Source organism: Lactuca serriola, chromosome 3 (assembly GCF_051521515.1).
Source record: "Lactuca serriola cultivar US96UC23 chromosome 3, Lser_US96UC23_V15, whole genome shotgun sequence".
Taxonomy (NCBI): domain Eukaryota; kingdom Viridiplantae; phylum Streptophyta; class Magnoliopsida; order Asterales; family Asteraceae; genus Lactuca; species Lactuca serriola.
Genome location: NC_136410.1, coordinates 301,230,716 through 301,248,883, shown reverse-complemented (window position 1 = coordinate 301,248,883; position 18,168 = coordinate 301,230,716). Strand labels below are relative to the sequence as shown.

At 34.7% G+C, this 18,168-nt stretch overlaps 1 protein-coding gene across 1 annotated transcript; it reads left to right on the top strand.

The window, feature by feature from the left end:
* The first annotated feature begins 7,721 nt into the window (after window positions 1-7,721).
* On the top strand, window positions 7,722-12,093 carry LOC145094112 (glutamate--tRNA ligase, cytoplasmic-like). Its single transcript, XM_079032393.1, has 7 exons — window positions 7,722-7,916; window positions 8,425-8,602; window positions 8,813-8,912; window positions 8,996-9,149; window positions 9,264-10,312; window positions 11,041-11,508; window positions 11,639-12,093. Exons 2-7 carry the CDS (start codon window positions 8,469-8,471, stop codon window positions 11,855-11,857), a joined length of 2,124 nt encoding a protein of 707 aa, XP_078888519.1. The 5' UTR covers window positions 7,722-7,916; window positions 8,425-8,468; the 3' UTR covers window positions 11,858-12,093.
* The last annotated feature ends 6,075 nt before the right edge of the window (window positions 12,094-18,168 follow it).

The window sequence follows — 18,168 nt, the reverse complement described above, 5'->3', positions numbered from 1 at the left end:
TTCCTCAAATCCTCGGTTTGAGTTCAGTTACCCCCGAAGGTGCACCCGAATCCCTCAAACCAAGGCTCTGATACCAATTGTAACAACGCAAATTTTCAAACAAATTTTTCTTTTTAAAAATATATTTATATCCATTCATAACAAGGCATAAATAGTTTGAGTATTCCGCCAAATACAAATAGTCAAAATCCCAAGATCATAAAAGCAGTCTTCAGTGTGTATCGATCACGTCGGCGCCTTCCCACGGTCCTCGCTAGTACCTGAAATACATGTACAACAACTGTAAGCATAAATGCTTAGTGAGTTCCCCAATATACAACTTACGCACATACGCCTTTCCAGGCCCGACCTTCCGGTCCATGTGTCTCAGGGGACTTCCGTCCCTGCTGGGTAAACCTTCCGGTCCTACCCACGCCGACCTTCCGGTCCATCACACAATATATTGCCTTCAGGCCCATAACATATTGCCTTCCGGCCCATAATATAATCGCCTTCCGGCCCATAACATACATAGCACATATAACAAGCAGCTTACCACATATAGCATACATATCACATATCATAGCTGACCTCCCGGTCATACAGTCAAACCCTTCCGGGTACAGTATAGTGAGAAGACTCACCTCGTAAAGGCTTAACGCTAGCAAATCCCGAAATGACTCGTGCACAACCGACGAGCTACAACCTCCCTATAACATCACATATCTCATTAATACTTATATCTTCTAAGTGTGACTATCCCTAAGAAGTCAGACTTCGGTCAACTCTGGTCAACGGTCAACGGTCAACTCGACCGGACTCGGCGAGTACCATGGCGACTCGGCGAGTCTAGACGTCCTCCAACTTTCTGAGATTCCTTATCTACTCGTCGAGTATCCTCCTCAACCCGACGAGTTACTCCTGGAAGAATCGCGGGGCCACCCCGACTCCACTCGCCGAGTCTGAAGAACAACTCGGCGAGTCCCAGTAAATCTTCAAGCTACTCGCCGAGTCTGAAGAACAACTCGGCGAGTCCATGCCATGCAGACGATCAACTGCTTCCTGAATTACGTATGGTCCCGAGATATACAATCATGGGACTTTCTGGACTTCTAAACACCTTATTACTGGGGGATAAACGTCTGGGTAATAACATAATAACCCATCTAATCACTAAATGGGTTTCATAAACCCTAGATTCGTATACACATCAAAATAACATAAAGGAATCCGAAATATTACCTGGAATATACCCCCTCTGTGTCTCCAAACCGCAGAACTCGAATCCCTTGCTGTTCCTTTAGCCAAAACCCTTCTCCTCCTTGCCCAACAATTTCTTCAAGCCCTAATATCCTCCAATCTTGCTCTAGATGCCCACAGCCGTTTAGGGTTCCTCTCAATCGACTAAAGACGGACAATGACGGCATATAAGAGCATTATATACGATCCAAAACCGAACGGTTAGGGTTTCTGCTGAACAGCGTCGACTCGCCGAGTCCATATCTGGACTCGTCGAGTCCAGTCGCGGACCCGCGACCCAGTCTGCGATCCTACTCGGCGAGTCTAGGCTCCAACTCGCCGAGTCCCCTCTTAACTCACCCCAAAAACATAATTAAACAATACCTGAGATTTCGGGCTGTTACAGTTACACATCACAATATCATACTTGGATACAACTCATACAAAGAAAGAGATAGCATCAAACATTCATCGCATCAACCAAACAAGTGTAAAAGCATGTTACCCCTTAAACAAGTGCTAATTAACCACAAGAAATGACTCACCTTTGTAAAAAATGCATCCTCTCTATACTTCAACTCTTTTAGGAACTAAGGTGTCAAACCTTCCTCTAGTAAAGAACAAATATATGTATTACTAGAAGATTACATAAACAAATAATAGTAATCTATTACCGAAATATGCAAATTAGTTTTTAGGTCAACTTCCCAGATTATGGCCTGAAACAATATCCCGTTCAATGCCTGTTTAGCCCCACTTATACCTGAATAAGACTCAATTTCTTTTCATATTCCATTATATCACACTTTTAGATTTTCAGAAAGTGCTCGCACAAATCCATATGATTTTTCTAGATTTTTCTATGGATTTTATAAGACAACATGTCCGTGCAGCTAATTTCCAACCAGTCAGTGAAAGAGATGATTTTCACCTTGGTTAGGGACAATATCAGGTATTGGAAAAAATCATGGAAAACCTAGACTCAAAATGACAACTTTGAGAGTTTACAGATCACCAATCCAACTTCTGATAATGTTTCTATATTTTTTTCAATACATGGACAAATTGGTAATTTTTCAGAATTTCCCAGCATTGCATTTTAAGGGTTAATGGACAACTTAACACAATAAGCCATAACCAAAATCAGCTATAAATATGGGAATTGAGTTGTTAATAGAAGAAACATGTAAAGAAGTTAAAATAATAACTTCAACCTCAAATCATGACTCAATGTATATTGTTTTTATGGGAAAAACAAAGTGCATTGCTAAAAAGAGTACTCCACCAAAGCTTAAGTTTGCTCCACCTTAAAGCTTCATAGAAAGACTTTCTAAGGTTGTTTTGAAGACCTTTTGGGTGGCTCAAAACATGGACCTTTTATAGAAAATCATCCCCATGAAAAATCACTAGAACTGACATAGAAAAAGTATAAATCTAATAACAAAAGAAAGACATTGATTCCATGATCTTGAGCAATTCTTGAACATAATTAACAATAAATTAAGGAGTGTTCATAACAAGATTTTGACAGACAAAAATCACCAAAAAACAATCAAATATGGTTGGGGTTTTGGTTACGTAAAAACCATAAGGTTGAAGGTAGAAAGAAGAAGAAGATTGACTGAATCAAATTACTAGCAAATGAGACATCAACACAAGATGAAGAATGAAATTGAGAAGCATACCAAGTGAAATCGACTTTTCCCGCTTCAATTTCACACCAAATCAAACCCATCGACTCTATCTATCCCGGTTGCAAACACTTGTTGAACCCTTGGCTTACAACCGATATATTCATCCACTTTTACTCCTCACGATCGACGCACACAAGAACGATTGGAATGAGATTTCCCTCCTTGATCGCACGATACTTATCCCTCCATTCCTTTTGAATTTGTTCCTTCTTCTCTAATACTTGATCGACGACAACAAGTCCAATGGATAATCAATCGTTTTTTTTGTTTCTTATCCGTGAATCGACGCCGAAAGCAGTCCTAAAGATATCGGTTTTGAGGTGCATGTAAAAGCCACACAAAAATAATGCACGATGCCTTCAATAAAGAAAAACGTCGATTCCTTTGATATTGACTGTTATGGACGAAATTTCCATACCGGTCCCTACACTTTCAACTTTAATTCCTTTTCCGCTAACCCTAAATAACCTAACAATTTAAGTTTCTCTAAATTACTTCTTGTAGATAATAATTAATATCTTTTTATTCCTTTCTAATACTCGTAGAATCAAAATAGATTTATTATAATCAGTTCTTGAGTAACGGAAGTTTAGCGTCGTTAACGGAAGGGAAATCGGGTCGTTATAGATTTCGTGAGAGAACTCACCTCATAGTCTGAAAGAATAATTGCACCAATAACTACTCTAAAAGCTATCTCTACCGGTCACCTATACAATTAATAATAACCCAAATATCAAACTATAAATCAAATTACCCAAAATGCCCTTAGGTCATACTTGGTCAACCCTGGTCAAAGTTAAAGTCAACGGTCAAGGTCCAAAAGTCAATATTTCTTCCCAACAGAGTATACCCTGTATACCAAGAGAGTACCATGTACGTGCAACATACCACCAGGTACGCCCAGCTAAGAGAATATGCCCAACACAATCTAATGTTGATCAAAAGCGAGGCGCTTACCCTATACGTGCAGCGTACCACCAAGTACACCCAACATACTCAGCCCACTCCCAAAACTCCATTAAGGTCTTATTCTATTAAGGCCTTACGTCCAAAACTCAGATCCAATCCTAAAATGATGTCCTAAGTCATAAAGTTTCCAACTTTATGACTTTGCATGGTTGTAAAGTGCTTAATATCCAAAACCCTAAGTTCTTAACCCAATAAGATATCACAACTCTTGTATGGAAGGGGTAGAAGGGCCAATATCACATTTTTATGCTTCATAATAGCTCCATAATGGATAAAGTTTCCAACTTTATCCTTAAAAATGGTCCTAACAAAAAAATATATAGTCTTTAAGTCTCAGAGGGACCCAAAAGTACATATTTTTCAACTTAATCCATTAAGTGCAGGTCTCCAACCTTCAGACTAGAATCAAAATGATGTTTAGATGGATAAAGTTTCCAACTTTATCTATAACAAGGTCACAAACTATCAAGATTTAAACTTTATGCACTTAAAGTGACCAAAAGCTCATAGCACCCAAAACTAGCTAGATCTAGCAATTCCATCATAAAGATTCAAACTTTTTACCTCTAGAAGAAAGACCATGGTGAAAAAATTATGGATCTACAAGATCCAATGCAACCAATACTTCTTCAACGAGTTACTTCTTCTCCAAGGTGCACCAAGAACACTGCAAAGCACATAAAAATACATTCTTTTTGCTCACAAGGCTCAATCTAGGGTTAGGGTTACAAGAGAGGGTGTTGGAGAGGTGGAGGCTGAGAATGTAATGGATTTGGGGGAGTTAAGGAGCTTAAATAGGGCTCAAGCTACGGAAATAGGGTTTGGGCACTGATCACGTATGCCTAACGTACTCATTTTAAGCCCAGCATACTAGGGATGCCCTAGTACGTCCAACGAACACGTTGACTACGCCCAGCGTACACGGCCTAACCCAAAACCGCCCTAACTTCAAACAGTCATAAATTCTTCGTTTCAACTCCGATTTCGATGATCTTTATATCCACGAAAAGGTAATGAGAAGCTCTACAATCTTATCAACTCTCCTTTGCCTTAAAACTTTCCGAAATTAAATCCAAAATTCATAAAAGGCTCAAACTATCACTTTATGGTTATACCCTTGGGCTCCAAAGCACCAACCGAACTCTCGGATTACCTAATCTACATTACCCACATCCATAGGTCTCTAAATCTCTCTTCCCCCCAAGGCCCAAAGCCTTATGATAACTGATCTTCGGGTCACGGCCCCAAATCATAGAATGATCCCAAACATCATTTTACTAATGACCCTAATATAAGAGTTACACTAATTAAAAAAACACATGATAAATACAATTAACATGACTTGTGTTGATTTGTTCTAAGGAATGCATTTCTTGGCCACGTATATCATGGAGCACTATTTAGGAAATGTATTTTGGTAATATCTTTATAATTGGAGTAATGATATTTATTAAAGAGAACCACAAAAATCCCAAAAATGATATATAAATTATCGTTGTTATGTTTTTAATAAAAAAATATGATTACTTAAAAAAATATGAGTTTTTTTAGTGAAAGAGATGTAGATGGTATATTTATTTTATGTTTTTTAATAAATAAATATAAATTCTCTTCAAATAGATTTAGTACATATAAAAAAAATCTACAGAAAAGTCTTTAAAGTTTAAACAATATACTGTTAAATGAATTGTTAACTGTTGTACGAAAATATATATTTTTATTTTATAAAATAATTTTGGTAGGATCTTACGATCATTGGATATTATTATAAACATAATCTTGCAAAGAGAAAGAGGATATTATATACAATCCTCAAACTACCAATTACCATAGCTTATAACAAATAATCGGCATAAAAAAATTATTAAATAAATTTAAATTAAATAAACTAAATTTGCTAGTTAAGAACATGTGTATGTTGTTGTGTATGTAAGTGTGAGTGTACCTCAAAGAAAGCATTAGAACCTCCCATTGAAGAAGGTTTATGTTCGATACCGTTAACATGTCCACTACGAGCACCCAAGACCTTTTCAAATACGACTACCTGGGTCCACATAGGTTGTATTGTTGAGGTTGTATTTCTGGAGGACACTAAGACTGGAACTCATTTAGATGAGCTCTTGAACTAAACCATTTTGTATTTTATAAAGTTGACTAATATACTTTAAGTTTTGTACAAAAACATCAATATACTTCACTTTAAGCATTAAAAAACAATATACTTCTAATTTTATGCATTTAACACTTACATATTGTTCTTTGACTAATGGATCGTCAAACGTCCCATCTTTATTATCATGAATTAGCTTATGAGATACAAAAATGAAATAAACTATACATTCATATATTTCCAATGACACTAGAATCACCAAAAAGGGAATTATGACTGATTTTATATAATTTTTACAAAACAACAACAACAAATTAAACATCATTCAATCATTTAAGCATAATACTACACATGGATTTCTCAAGTACTTAGGCGTAAGACCACACGTGGATTTTTCAAATATTTAGACATACCACACATTGATGTTTCAAACAATAAGGGAAAACTAAACATCATCAACCATTTTTAGTTATATCACAAATCAGGAAAGCATATTTAGTAACACAAGAAACAAAACAGTCACAATACATATAGTGCTATGCAATTGACAATACAATACATATGGTCACAATTGACACATACAATACATATGGTCAAAATCCCATGTATTTTACAAAACGAGTTACCAAATTGCTGGAAGAGAGGAGATGTACCTTCATAAAGGATATATCAGGCATGGGAGAAATGGAGGGTACAAATTACAAAACTGGATTGCAGTGCATATTGGCTTCAATGAAAATTTTTATAATTGTGCATTTGAGTTTTTACTTTTTAGTACAAGGTTGGAATTGTTTTGTTATTGGAAATTCAAATATGCCAAGAACTTTGTATTCATGAGAATCATTTATAATGTGTAACAATTTTTTATCCTCTATCTTGATTTTACATAATTGTGTTGTGTATAGCATGATCATTTATAAATTAAGGGTGTGTTTTGATACGGAGCTTTTGGAAGCGTTTGAGAGCTTCTAGCTTATAGCTTTTAATAAAACGTTTTGGTTTAAACAAAAAGCTTCGTTTGGCAGTAGGAGTGTTTAGCTTTTAGTTTTAACAAAACACTCCGATTCTAAAAGCTACTTTATGTAGCGTTTAACAAAACACTCATGCGCTTTTGAAATCAATTTCCATAATTACCCTTAAAAATATATTTATATATTTATTTATTTTTAATCAATTGTCCTTTTATGTAATTTTATATATTTCAAAAGCTTCTAGCTACTTTTGCCAAACATACATATAAAAAATAAAAGGTACAGTTTCCTGCTACCAGCTACCTGCTACACGCTACCAGCTACTTTTGCCAAACACACCCTAAATGGTAAATTTTAAAAGAATTATTTTAAAAAATATTTTTTGATGGTAATATAGTTATTTTGTACATTAGACACATGCAAAATCAAACAGTAAGTTTAGGTTAATTAGGAATACCTGAATAGATTGAGATTTAGGAGAATCAAATAATATCTTCAAAAAAATATTTGCATGGATTTAGTCTCTCAAACTTCCTGACCGGTTTCGGTTTTATGTGGACCCGAACCGGTTTTAAAACCGGAACCGGTTTCTCTATAGTTCGAAAACCGCTAACCAAACCGTTATATTAAATCGTGACCGGTTCCGATCCGGTTTGGATTGTATTGGTTCTAAAGATCATCCCACTTTGTTCCGATCCGGTTTGGATTGTATTGTGTTGGACCCGATTAGAACCAATAATCAAAGAGGCACCAAGCCATTCCTACATTTTAGAATCGACCATTATACCTTCTAACGTAGGTTACGCCGGTTGCGACACAAGAAGAACTCCATTCTCTCGGCTCCTCAAGCGATTCCTCCCTGCTGGCCACCGATTGCAATCGCCGCCACTGGCCGGAGACCGTATCGCCCAACAGCTAGACCTGCGACCTTGGCATCCTACAGATTCGATATAGGTTTGATTTTCATCAATTTTCCTGCTTTGGTTCATCTGGATATCTGTTTTCCTTTTTCCCCTGATGAGTTTTTTTAATAAAAGTCGAAGTTTGTGTGATGTCTGCAACTTTTAGATAGGGAACAAGAAATCTGTGTGAAATCCTTGGTTATCTCTCCTGCTACTTTTCGAAATCCTTGCGATGTCTCCAACTTTCACCTGTAGAAATTAATAGGATGCTACTGTTGGTCAATTGCTACTGTTATGAACAGGTTTAAGATACACATTGCTACTGTTATGAAATTAATACGAACATACACGTTGTTTTGAATAATGCTGTTAAGATGCTTATATGATATAAAAGCTTAACTATCCGTTTTTTTTTATTCTTCTTTGTTTAACCCTTGCTAAGTTTTTTTTTTGTTAAGACCTACACTATCAAAATCAAACGAAGGCGAGAAAATTTTATACTTTGTAGTTTGAAGTTGGAAGCTCTGGCGTCACCTTTTTCCGTTTTCAACTTTTCCCAGGTTAGCAAATAACAAAATCGAGAAGCGATCTAGTTAACGATTTGATGGAGCTGCTAATAGCTGCTGACTCGACGCCTCCTCTGGCGGTGCTTGCTACTGCGGAAGTTGCCGGAGTTTCTCTCACAGTCAATCCAACTCTCACCGTCGGCTCTCCGCCTATTCTTGTCCTAACCAACAGGTATCGTTTTTTTTTTTTTTTTTTTTTTTTGAGTTTGATTCAGCAAATACATCCAATTGTTTGAAGTTACTTGCCTTGATAAATGTTCTCTCGAGATAATGCGAGTCAAATAGAGTCTTTCCAATGAAGATTGATGTAAATTATAAGATGCAATGGATTTTGCCAAGAAACTAGTATTAGCAATATTCGGTTTCTATTGATTTGTTTTAGGATGAAGCTACGTGGAACAAATGTAATTGTCAAGTATCTTGGTCGCACATCAACAACCGTTCCTAACTTGTATGAGCGTGATGCCTTTGAAACTGGGCAGGTGATTGAAAGCTGCACATAATCAAATGAAGATCGTAGTTTCAAGAATTATTACTAATTACGTAAATTCTGTTGATTTTTTAGATTGATAAGTGGCTGGAGTATGCCCCTATCTTGTCTCGTGGTTCAGAATTTGAGTGCGCATGCAAATATGTTGATGGGTATTTGCTGCATCGCACTTTCTTGGTTGGTCATAGTTTATCGGTTGCAGATATTACTATCTGGTCGTATCTTGCAGGTAAATGAATCTCATTACTTATGCATGCTTTTATTTTTTTTTTGTCCATTTTAATACTATATATATATATATATATATATATATATATATATATATCTTTATTAATTCCTTCAGGAGCTGGTAAGAGATGGGAAAGCTTATTGAAGTCAAAAAAGTACCAAAACTTGGGTCGATGGTACACCATGATATCTACACAACATGCTGCTGTAGCATCAGCATCTTCAAAGAAAAAAGAGCCCAGTTGTTCAACAAATGTAAAAGGTGATGACGATGATTCCAATCGCCCTGAAGCCGATCTTCCATATGCCGAGATGGGAAAAGTTTTGTTGAGATTTGCACCTGAACCAAGTGGGTATCTCCACATAGGCCATGCGAAAGCTGTTTTATTGAACCAATATTTTGCTCAGAAATACAAAGGGAAGTTATTCCTACGGTTTGATGACACAAATCCTGCAAAAGAAAGCAATGAATTTGTTGATAATATTTTAAGGGATATCGCGACATTGGGAATCAACTATGAAAAAATCACGTATACTTCCGATTACTTTCCGATTCTCATGGTAATGGCTGAGAAGTTGATTAAAGAAGGGAAAGCATACATCGACGACACCCCCAAAGAACAGGTGAAATACGAGCGAGAGAAGAAAATAGAATCAAAGTGTCGGAATCAGAGTGTGGATGAAAACCTCAAACTATGGAACGAGATGGTTCTTGGAACGGAAAAGGGACTGAAATGTTGTTTAAGAGGAAAATTGGACATAACCGATAACAATGGATCAATGCGGGACCCGACTTACTATCGGTGTAATCCGATTCCGCATCACCGAATCGGATCAAAGTATAAAATATATCCGACTTATGATTTTGCATGTCCTTTTGTTGATTCTATTGAAGGGATTACACACGCGTTGAGATCCAGCGAGTATCATGATAGAAATCCTCAGTATTCAAGGATTCAAGAGGATATGGGGGTTAGGAAAGTTCATTTGTATGAATTTAGCAGGTTGAATATGGTTTATACAGTTTTAAGTAAACGGAAGTTGCTTTGGTTTGTTGAAAATAAAAAGGTTGATGGATGGGATGATGCTCGTTTTCCAACTGTCCAAGGAATTGTGCGAAGAGGCTTACAAATTCAGGCTTTGATACACTTTATACTTGACCAAGTAAGTATATTCTATAATCTAAAATTTTTTGCCTATAATGGCAATATACTTTTATGTTTATTCTCATAATTGCATTACTTTTATGTTTCTTCTCATAATAGTAACACATTTACATAATTACATTACATTACCCATAATAGCAATGAACTTCAGTTGTTTACAAATAATAGCAATTAATTTTTATGGGTTTATTTGCTACATATTGTTATTAAAATATGTAAGTATATTATTATGTGTAAAGAAACGTAAGTTTGCTTTAATTGGTTAAAACATGTTACTATGTTATTGTAATATGGGTAAAGAAATGTAAGTACATAGTTATTGTGGGTAAAAAATAAAATATTGGTGAAGAGAGTAATGTATGTTGCTATTTCTGCAATTTTCTATTTATATTATGCCTGCTATTGGAGTTTATGATATTGAAAAAGTAAAAAACTTCCGAGATGGCATATAAAAACACATTCATTCTCTTGGGTAGTTTTTATTTATTTATTTATTTTTATGATGGAATTGAGAAGGAATGGAATGGAATGGAATGAAAAATGTTTGATTGTTTGTTTCAATTTCTTCTGTTTTGTTAATTTTTCATCCCTTAATCATTGAATGGAATGAAAATTTGCAAATCTTTTATAACAAAGTTTGATGATTTCAGTTAACTTATGTTTTCATTTTCTAAAAATAACAATAAAAGCTTACTCTTTTTATTATGTTAATCTTGATATTCACAGGGAGCTTCAAAGAATCTGAATCTTATGGAATGGGACAAACTCTGGAACATTAACAAAAAAATGATCAACCCTGTTTGCCCCCGACACACTGCAATCCTTGAAGAGAACCGAGTCTTGTTGACATTATTAGATGGGCCCCACAAGCCATTTGTGCGTGTCATACCAAAGCACAAGAAATACACCGCTGCAGGGGATAAAGCCACCGCTTTTACCAAAAAGATTTGGATAGAACAAGCCGATGCTAAGGCCATATCCCCTAACGACGAAATTACGTTAATGGACTGGGGAAATGTGATTGTTAGAGAAATCAACAAGGACAAAAACGGAAATGTGACCGACTTAACAGGGGTTTTGCATCTTGAGGGATCGTTTAAGACAACTAAACTGAAACTCACGTGGTTGCCTGACACTAACGAGCTTGTTCCATTAACTCTTGTGGAGTTCGGATACCTAATCACGAAAAAGAAGGTATGATAAGTCATAAATTGTACCATATCCATTTCTTGTGTTGTGTGTGAAAAGACATATCAAAGATTGAAAGTGTGTAGTTATGGAAGTTAAACTTATATAATTAACTAATTGTGTGTTATTGATGCAGCTGGAAAATGAAGAGGATATTGTTCCAGTGGCGAACAAGGATACAAAGAAAGAGGTTGGGGGTGTTGGGGATTCAAATATGAGAAGACTGAAACGTGGAGACATATTGCAGTTGGAGAGGAAAGGCTACTTCAGATGCGATGTTCCTTTCTTAACACCTTCAAAGCCCATTGTTCTCTTTGCTATTCCAGATGGCAGGCAAACTGCAACCACCAAATAATAATAATAATAATAATATCAATATCATCATTTCCATTTCAAAACTTCCCTGTTTGGAATGTATTTGAAATCATCCGTTCGTAAATATTTTTTGTGGTAGTACATGTTTTCTGCAAATTTGGTTTAGTCCCTTGTCTGGTGGAATATCCGGCAAGCTTGATTTTCATTATAACTCGTGAATTGCATGTTCTCCTTTGTTTCATGAATGAGATCAGCTGGCTTTTTAAATTTTAAAAAGAGCACATGCTTGCTTCTTGGTTGACATTCTCATCTTCTAATCCTGTAATAAAACAACTTAATGCATCACCTAGTAAGAGCTGCAAAATACAATTCATACCATTCAATGCATCTAAATCATGGTTTCTTGATAATGAACAAGTAAAAACAAGTCAAGCCGGTTCATAAAATAACCGGATTTAACCACCAAAAAACCCGCTCCATATATAAAAACTAAATTTTTACGACTAAACCCGGTTTGCACCGGGAGTAAGCAGCATGAACCAGAGTTAGCCGGTAGCCGCTTCCTTTAAACTTGAAAACCGGAATATGTATCGATGTGCATCTCTTTCATTTCTTTTTTATTTTTCTAATTATATTATTATTATTTACTTTTAATCATTAATGGCTATTTTACATAACCTTTTTTTTCACCTCAATTATAAAGTAAAAAGTGCTAATCCAACATAAGTTTTTTATTTAAATTTCATTGGTATTTTAATTTTAGATGTTTTTATATTACAGTTATATATTTAATTACGATGTAATAATGATGTCATCCGGTTTTTTGGTACGGTCCTATCGGTTGAACCATCAAACCGGTAAGATGACCGGTCCGGTTTTTAAAACATTAGTCTAAACAATACTCCTTTAAGGCTTTAACTGAGAATAGTTGGTTTAACTCCATTAATTTTGTCATCTGGTCATCGAATAAGAGATGATTCGTACAAAACAGTTTTTCTCAATACATAACAATTTATGTTTTATAAGATTGTATTGTACACTCATATAAAACATAACTAAATTGTTGTGTATTGAGAAAAACTGTTATGTACGGATCACTTCATTGAATTCCTCTCCTCCTAAGTTGCATGTAATATTGATCGCAAACTTATTCTAGATGGAATTAATAACTCTTTTCCCTTAGAATATGGTGTGTTATGATTAAGGTGACAATGAATTAAGTTTGAGTTCAACCTATTCTGAACATGATGAAAATTATAATCAAACCCGATCTGTCTAACTAAACGAATTAAGCATTTTTCCAATCCAATCTAACATAGTAAATAAAGTTCGGGCTGAAATAATACCATATTTTCTATTCTATGCAGTTAGAAAAGTACGTTTCCTAAGTGAAAACATGAAGTAATGTTATGACATGATGGTAAAGAGGATGAAGCTCGGACTATCACGAAATGAAGATAGCCCCTTATGCAATTTTGGAAGGGTACAGGAGTTAAGGCCAAAGAATCTTATATGTTGACATAAAATATTCGTGAGACAAAATCTTCTTAAAAGGGTGGGTGAGTTATAGCACCCAAGTTTTTATAAGACTCATAAATACCCATGATGGTAGTAGCTATTCTATGTGGACATGAAGTATATATATATATATATATATATGTGTGTGTGTGTGTGTGTGTGTGTGTGTGGTGAAAGTATATTCACCTTAATGGGTAATGTATGATATATATGACATTGTTGGAAAGCATAATACGCCTTTATGAATTTCTTAATAAATGTATGAAATCTATAATAAGATGGTTTGTACGAGTTACATATTGATACCTTTAAAGGTGGGTGTGTATGTTGGAGTTCAAGATGGACTTGATAAAATGCAATGCTCAAATGTGTGTTGGAGTAAACCAAGAAATAGGCAAATGTGGGGCCATTAAACCCTTAAACATGAAGCAATTTCAGGAAACCTAATAATGAGAGGAGTAGATGACTATTTCCTCTTAGCATAGCATTCTGAATCACCTAATGAAAGTTGTTTTGGTAAAAAATGTGGTAAGTATACTTCAAACAAATTTATAAAGGCTATGACGTTGTTATCTAAATGTTGTGCAGGAAACTAAGAGCTCTGACACAAAACCTCAGGAGCCATAAGTAGGGTTGAGCATTTGGACCAAACCGCACCGAACTGGCTCTTGGATCGGGCCAGTTATGGAGAATATTGTGGACCGTGGACCAGACCGGATGAATCATTTTCGTCTCCATGTCCGGGTCCGGGTTTTCTGGTTCTTGGACATGTTTGGACCGGTACAACTTTAATTGCATAGAGTACAAGTCGTTAATATAAGTTTTTGGGTTTGATAGAACTCGTTAAAACAAATATGTTATTGGGTTTGATACGATACAACTTGTAAAAATGATTGCGTTTCCGTTTCATGCATAACTAATCTACCTTGATGTTATAATATTATAACTTGCAAAATTAATTTTCCAGATAAAAGCAACTAACATATAAATCAAGTTCATCAAGATCCCTTTCATAAGATTTATCTGTCAAAGATACATAAAATTCAGAATTATAGTCTAAAATAATAGTTAAAAAGTTGAAATATTTCAGCTTTGATAGCTCAACTTTGAAGGATTCTAACTCACTGAATATAACATCAAAATCAACAAAACTATAGTCTAAATTCATCTACAAACTGTAAACTAAATGCTGGAAAAAACCGCAGTTCAATCCGACTTAAACGAATGAGTTATGGTTGTTTAAAAATTTTCATAGATTACAAAATTTTAAAAATCTTGCTGAAAAGCTAAAAATTTTCAACTTTGATAGCTCAACTTTGAAACATTGTAACTCATTGAATATAATACCAAAATTAACAAATTATAGTCTAAATTCATCTACAAACTGTAAATTAAACGTTGGAAAAAACTGTTTGTCAATCTGACTTAAAAAGAATGAGTTATGGTTGTTTAAAAATTTTCATAGATTACAAAATTTTAAAAATGTTGCTGAAAAGCTGAAAATTTCCAGCTTTGATAGCTTAACTTTGAAAGCCTGTAACTCATTGAATATAATACCAAAATCAACAAAATTATAGTCTGAATTCATCTACAAATTGTAAATTAAACGTTGGAAAAAACCGTGTGTCAATCCGACTTAAAACGAATGAGTTATGGTTGTTTAAAAAAGTTAACAAATTACGATTTTTTTTAAATCGGGTCCAACCGGTTCTAAACCCGGTAAAAACCAGACCGGACCGGTTTTGATGGATTCCTAGAACCAAGAACCGGCCCGGGGGTCCAAGTAAACGGTCCGGGCCACCGGTCCAAATGCTCACCCCTAGCCATAAGTATCCGAGATTAAGTTGTAGTTTATTGCAAGTAAAAAGTCATGTATTCATGTGTGTACATGTATGATATCAACTGCTAATTTATTCATTACATTTCTAACGTCTATCAACTAAATCCCTGAAATCTCGACATTATCTTCTAATCTGAGATTCTTGACGATCGAATTTTATTCATTACATTTCCCTCATGTTAATTGTTGTAGTTTCGATTTGATCAGATATTTATTGACACATTCAAGATCCCAATCAAAGCCGTAGACAAATAAATAACTAAATTGATTAATTAGTAGCCTTCAATATCTTGATCAATATGGTGATCAAGGTCTTGTCTAGCATGATATCTCAAATTTTGCATAAGATTTCAAGTGTAAATTTCTACCTATAATAATTTCCCCTTAAAATATATGTTTAGAGATAAAGTTAAAATTTTAATAAAATTCAAAATTCAAATAATATGGCCGGTAGGATATTGATATGACGTGGCTCTTATCTCCGTGGTCAAAATGTAATCATTTTTGTCTCTTACATTCCCAAGATTCTTCATGATTATCCTCTATAAATTAAGGGTATAATTTTGAATAAAAAACCCTTCTTCACTTCTAGCTAAACTCTTGCATTCTCTCTTAGGTACGTTTTCTCATCTCTTCTTTTGATTCTTGTAAGAAATGGCAAAGAAGAACACTTGTTCTAAAGCCACCATAGTCGACGATTTCGTTGACCAAGGTTGTATGGCAAAACCCGAGGAGGAGGTTTCGACCTTCTTTGATCATAACATTGCTCAACTTAAATCAAACAAACTTTTCTTATCCGATTCACTTTCACCTTCTTGGATTTGCTTCCTCGATTACCCACTTACTTTATGTTTGAAATTCCTTTTTCCCTTTCCCTTCAATTGTACCTGAGTATTTTTAGGGTTTCTAGTATCGCTTATACCCAAGAAATGCCTTTAGTTTGAAGGTTTGCATGTATTGAGTTTCTTAACCATTCAAAGGATGAGGTGGATTTTTATTCACAAATAGTTTAATTATTGTGATGTAATTAGCAACAAAAGCATTTTTTAATTTGAATAAACTAAAACCATTTTAACCTAACAATGATCATTTTGCAAAGACTTAGAAAGATTAAAACATAACCAAATGAAAGAACAACTTTACAACCTTTGAAGACTTTGGTTCATTTTGGCAATTAGGAAGTTGATGAATGTGCCATTATAACTTCAAGAAAAAGTTCTCCATAATGTATCCACCAAAGCAAGAATAAAACCACTTCAAGATGCTAGTATTTTACTTGTATATATGTTTTTCTTAAGCTTTAAGACATATACCAAAATATGATTAAAGAGAAGGAACATATGAGCTTTTAATTCTAACACTTTTTGCAAGAACAAAAGGAAAGAGAGAGAGAGAGAGAAGGGGAGAGGAACCGCAGAATGGCAACCGTCTTTTGAGAGAAAAGAGTGAATGAAATGCTATTTCTTTCATCCCTTATGCCTTACTTTTTATCCTAACACTTAGTGCAAAAGCAAGACATAAAATAACGAATGCATGGGGCTTTCTTACATGCATGGATTGAGTATTAAACAAAGCAAAAGTAAGTCTACTCCATCATGAAGCATACTATGGTTTTGATGTTTTTAGGAGACAAGAGGTACTCTTTACTTTATCCATAACTAGCTAGTTGGATGACAACTTAATGGTTACTCATAATGATCAAAATGTTGTACAAAACATTAATATTCATACCATACGATATTAAGTTAGTTTTTGTTCTCTTTATTATTATTTCCTAAAAAATAATAATTCCCAATATGTTGGTAAATATTATTTTCATAAAGTATTGTTTTTCCAATTAAATACAACTGTTGATTGTATCAATAATCAAATTACTATAATAGATATTCAATTAGTAGTAACCTGCTATAAGGTGTGACCTTATAGAATCATATGGTATTAGCAATATGATGTTTAACATGAGAATTGGATCGGAATCAATCTCATTTGGAGTTCAACTTTGGGTAACGCACATTAGATGTCTAGCTCTTAACATATAAGAAGACTAAATCCCATCTTGAATACATCAACATCCTGCATAGTTCACACCATACTTGAAATTGGCTTTTATAACTGTCTGTTTAAGGAACAACATTTTACCATATCAAAGCACAATGCTCCTATACTTAAGTCCCACTATGTATCTCAGCTGTTAAATATACAAAGATAGTATATTTAATCAAGTATCACTCATAACAACTGATATGACCTTATTTAACTATGTATTTTAGGCCATTATCTTAATATATTTGATTAAAATGTTATATTTTTAGATGTATGATACTTAATATGATTTGAAATTTCAGTTACAGTTAGAATCAGAGTTAGGATACAAAAGGAGGAGAATGGAGTTGAAAATACGCAAAAATAATGTTGCACACAGACTGACCTCCCTTCAATGTTTTGGCCATCTCTAATGTCTTGTAACTATGATTAACGTAATTCAAGGTGTTCTGGAAACTAGATAAAATTTAGTATGATATTCGTGTTTATGCCAAATTCGAATTCCCAGTTCCCATGCCATAGAAAAGACATTTCCACGGCGTAGATATTAGAAAAAATCGATGACGTTCTGGAATCTAACATCCATGGCGTAACAAGCCTTTTTCCATGTCGTGCCAATGCTGAAACCTATAAATAGAGCCAAAATTTATCCCTGGTGACATATCTTACAACCCTATTCGGTTTTGCGAAAAAAAACCCTAGAAGTGTTGTTTTGTGGATCTAGAAGGCGGTTGGAAGGCCGTTAAGTTGTTTTATAGCGAAGATCTGAAGGATGCGAGAGCTGATTCATGACATGAGTCATTTAGTTTGTTGTTTTGACCATGATTAGCATTCTAATTATCTCTACTCTGTTTTACTTTATATTTAGGGCTTCAAAACCCTATTGTTTTGTGTTAGACTAGATGAATCATTGAGATTATGTATTAATTTTCTATTTGGATTATTTGTTC

What these genes read in the sequence shown, in the direction of transcription:
- LOC145094112 (XM_079032393.1), top strand. Translation starts at nt 8,469, where the DNA reads ATGGAGCTGCTAATAGCTGCTGACTCGACGCCTCCTCTGGCGGTGCTT. An exon ending in ATTCTTGTCCTAACCAACAG is followed by an intron (nt 8,603 to 8,812) that starts GTATCGTTTTTT and finishes GATTTGTTTTAG; the next exon opens with GATGAAGCTACGTGGAACAA. An exon ending in TACACTTTATACTTGACCAA is followed by an intron (nt 10,313 to 11,040) that starts GTAAGTATATTC and finishes TGATATTCACAG; the next exon opens with GGAGCTTCAAAGAATCTGAA.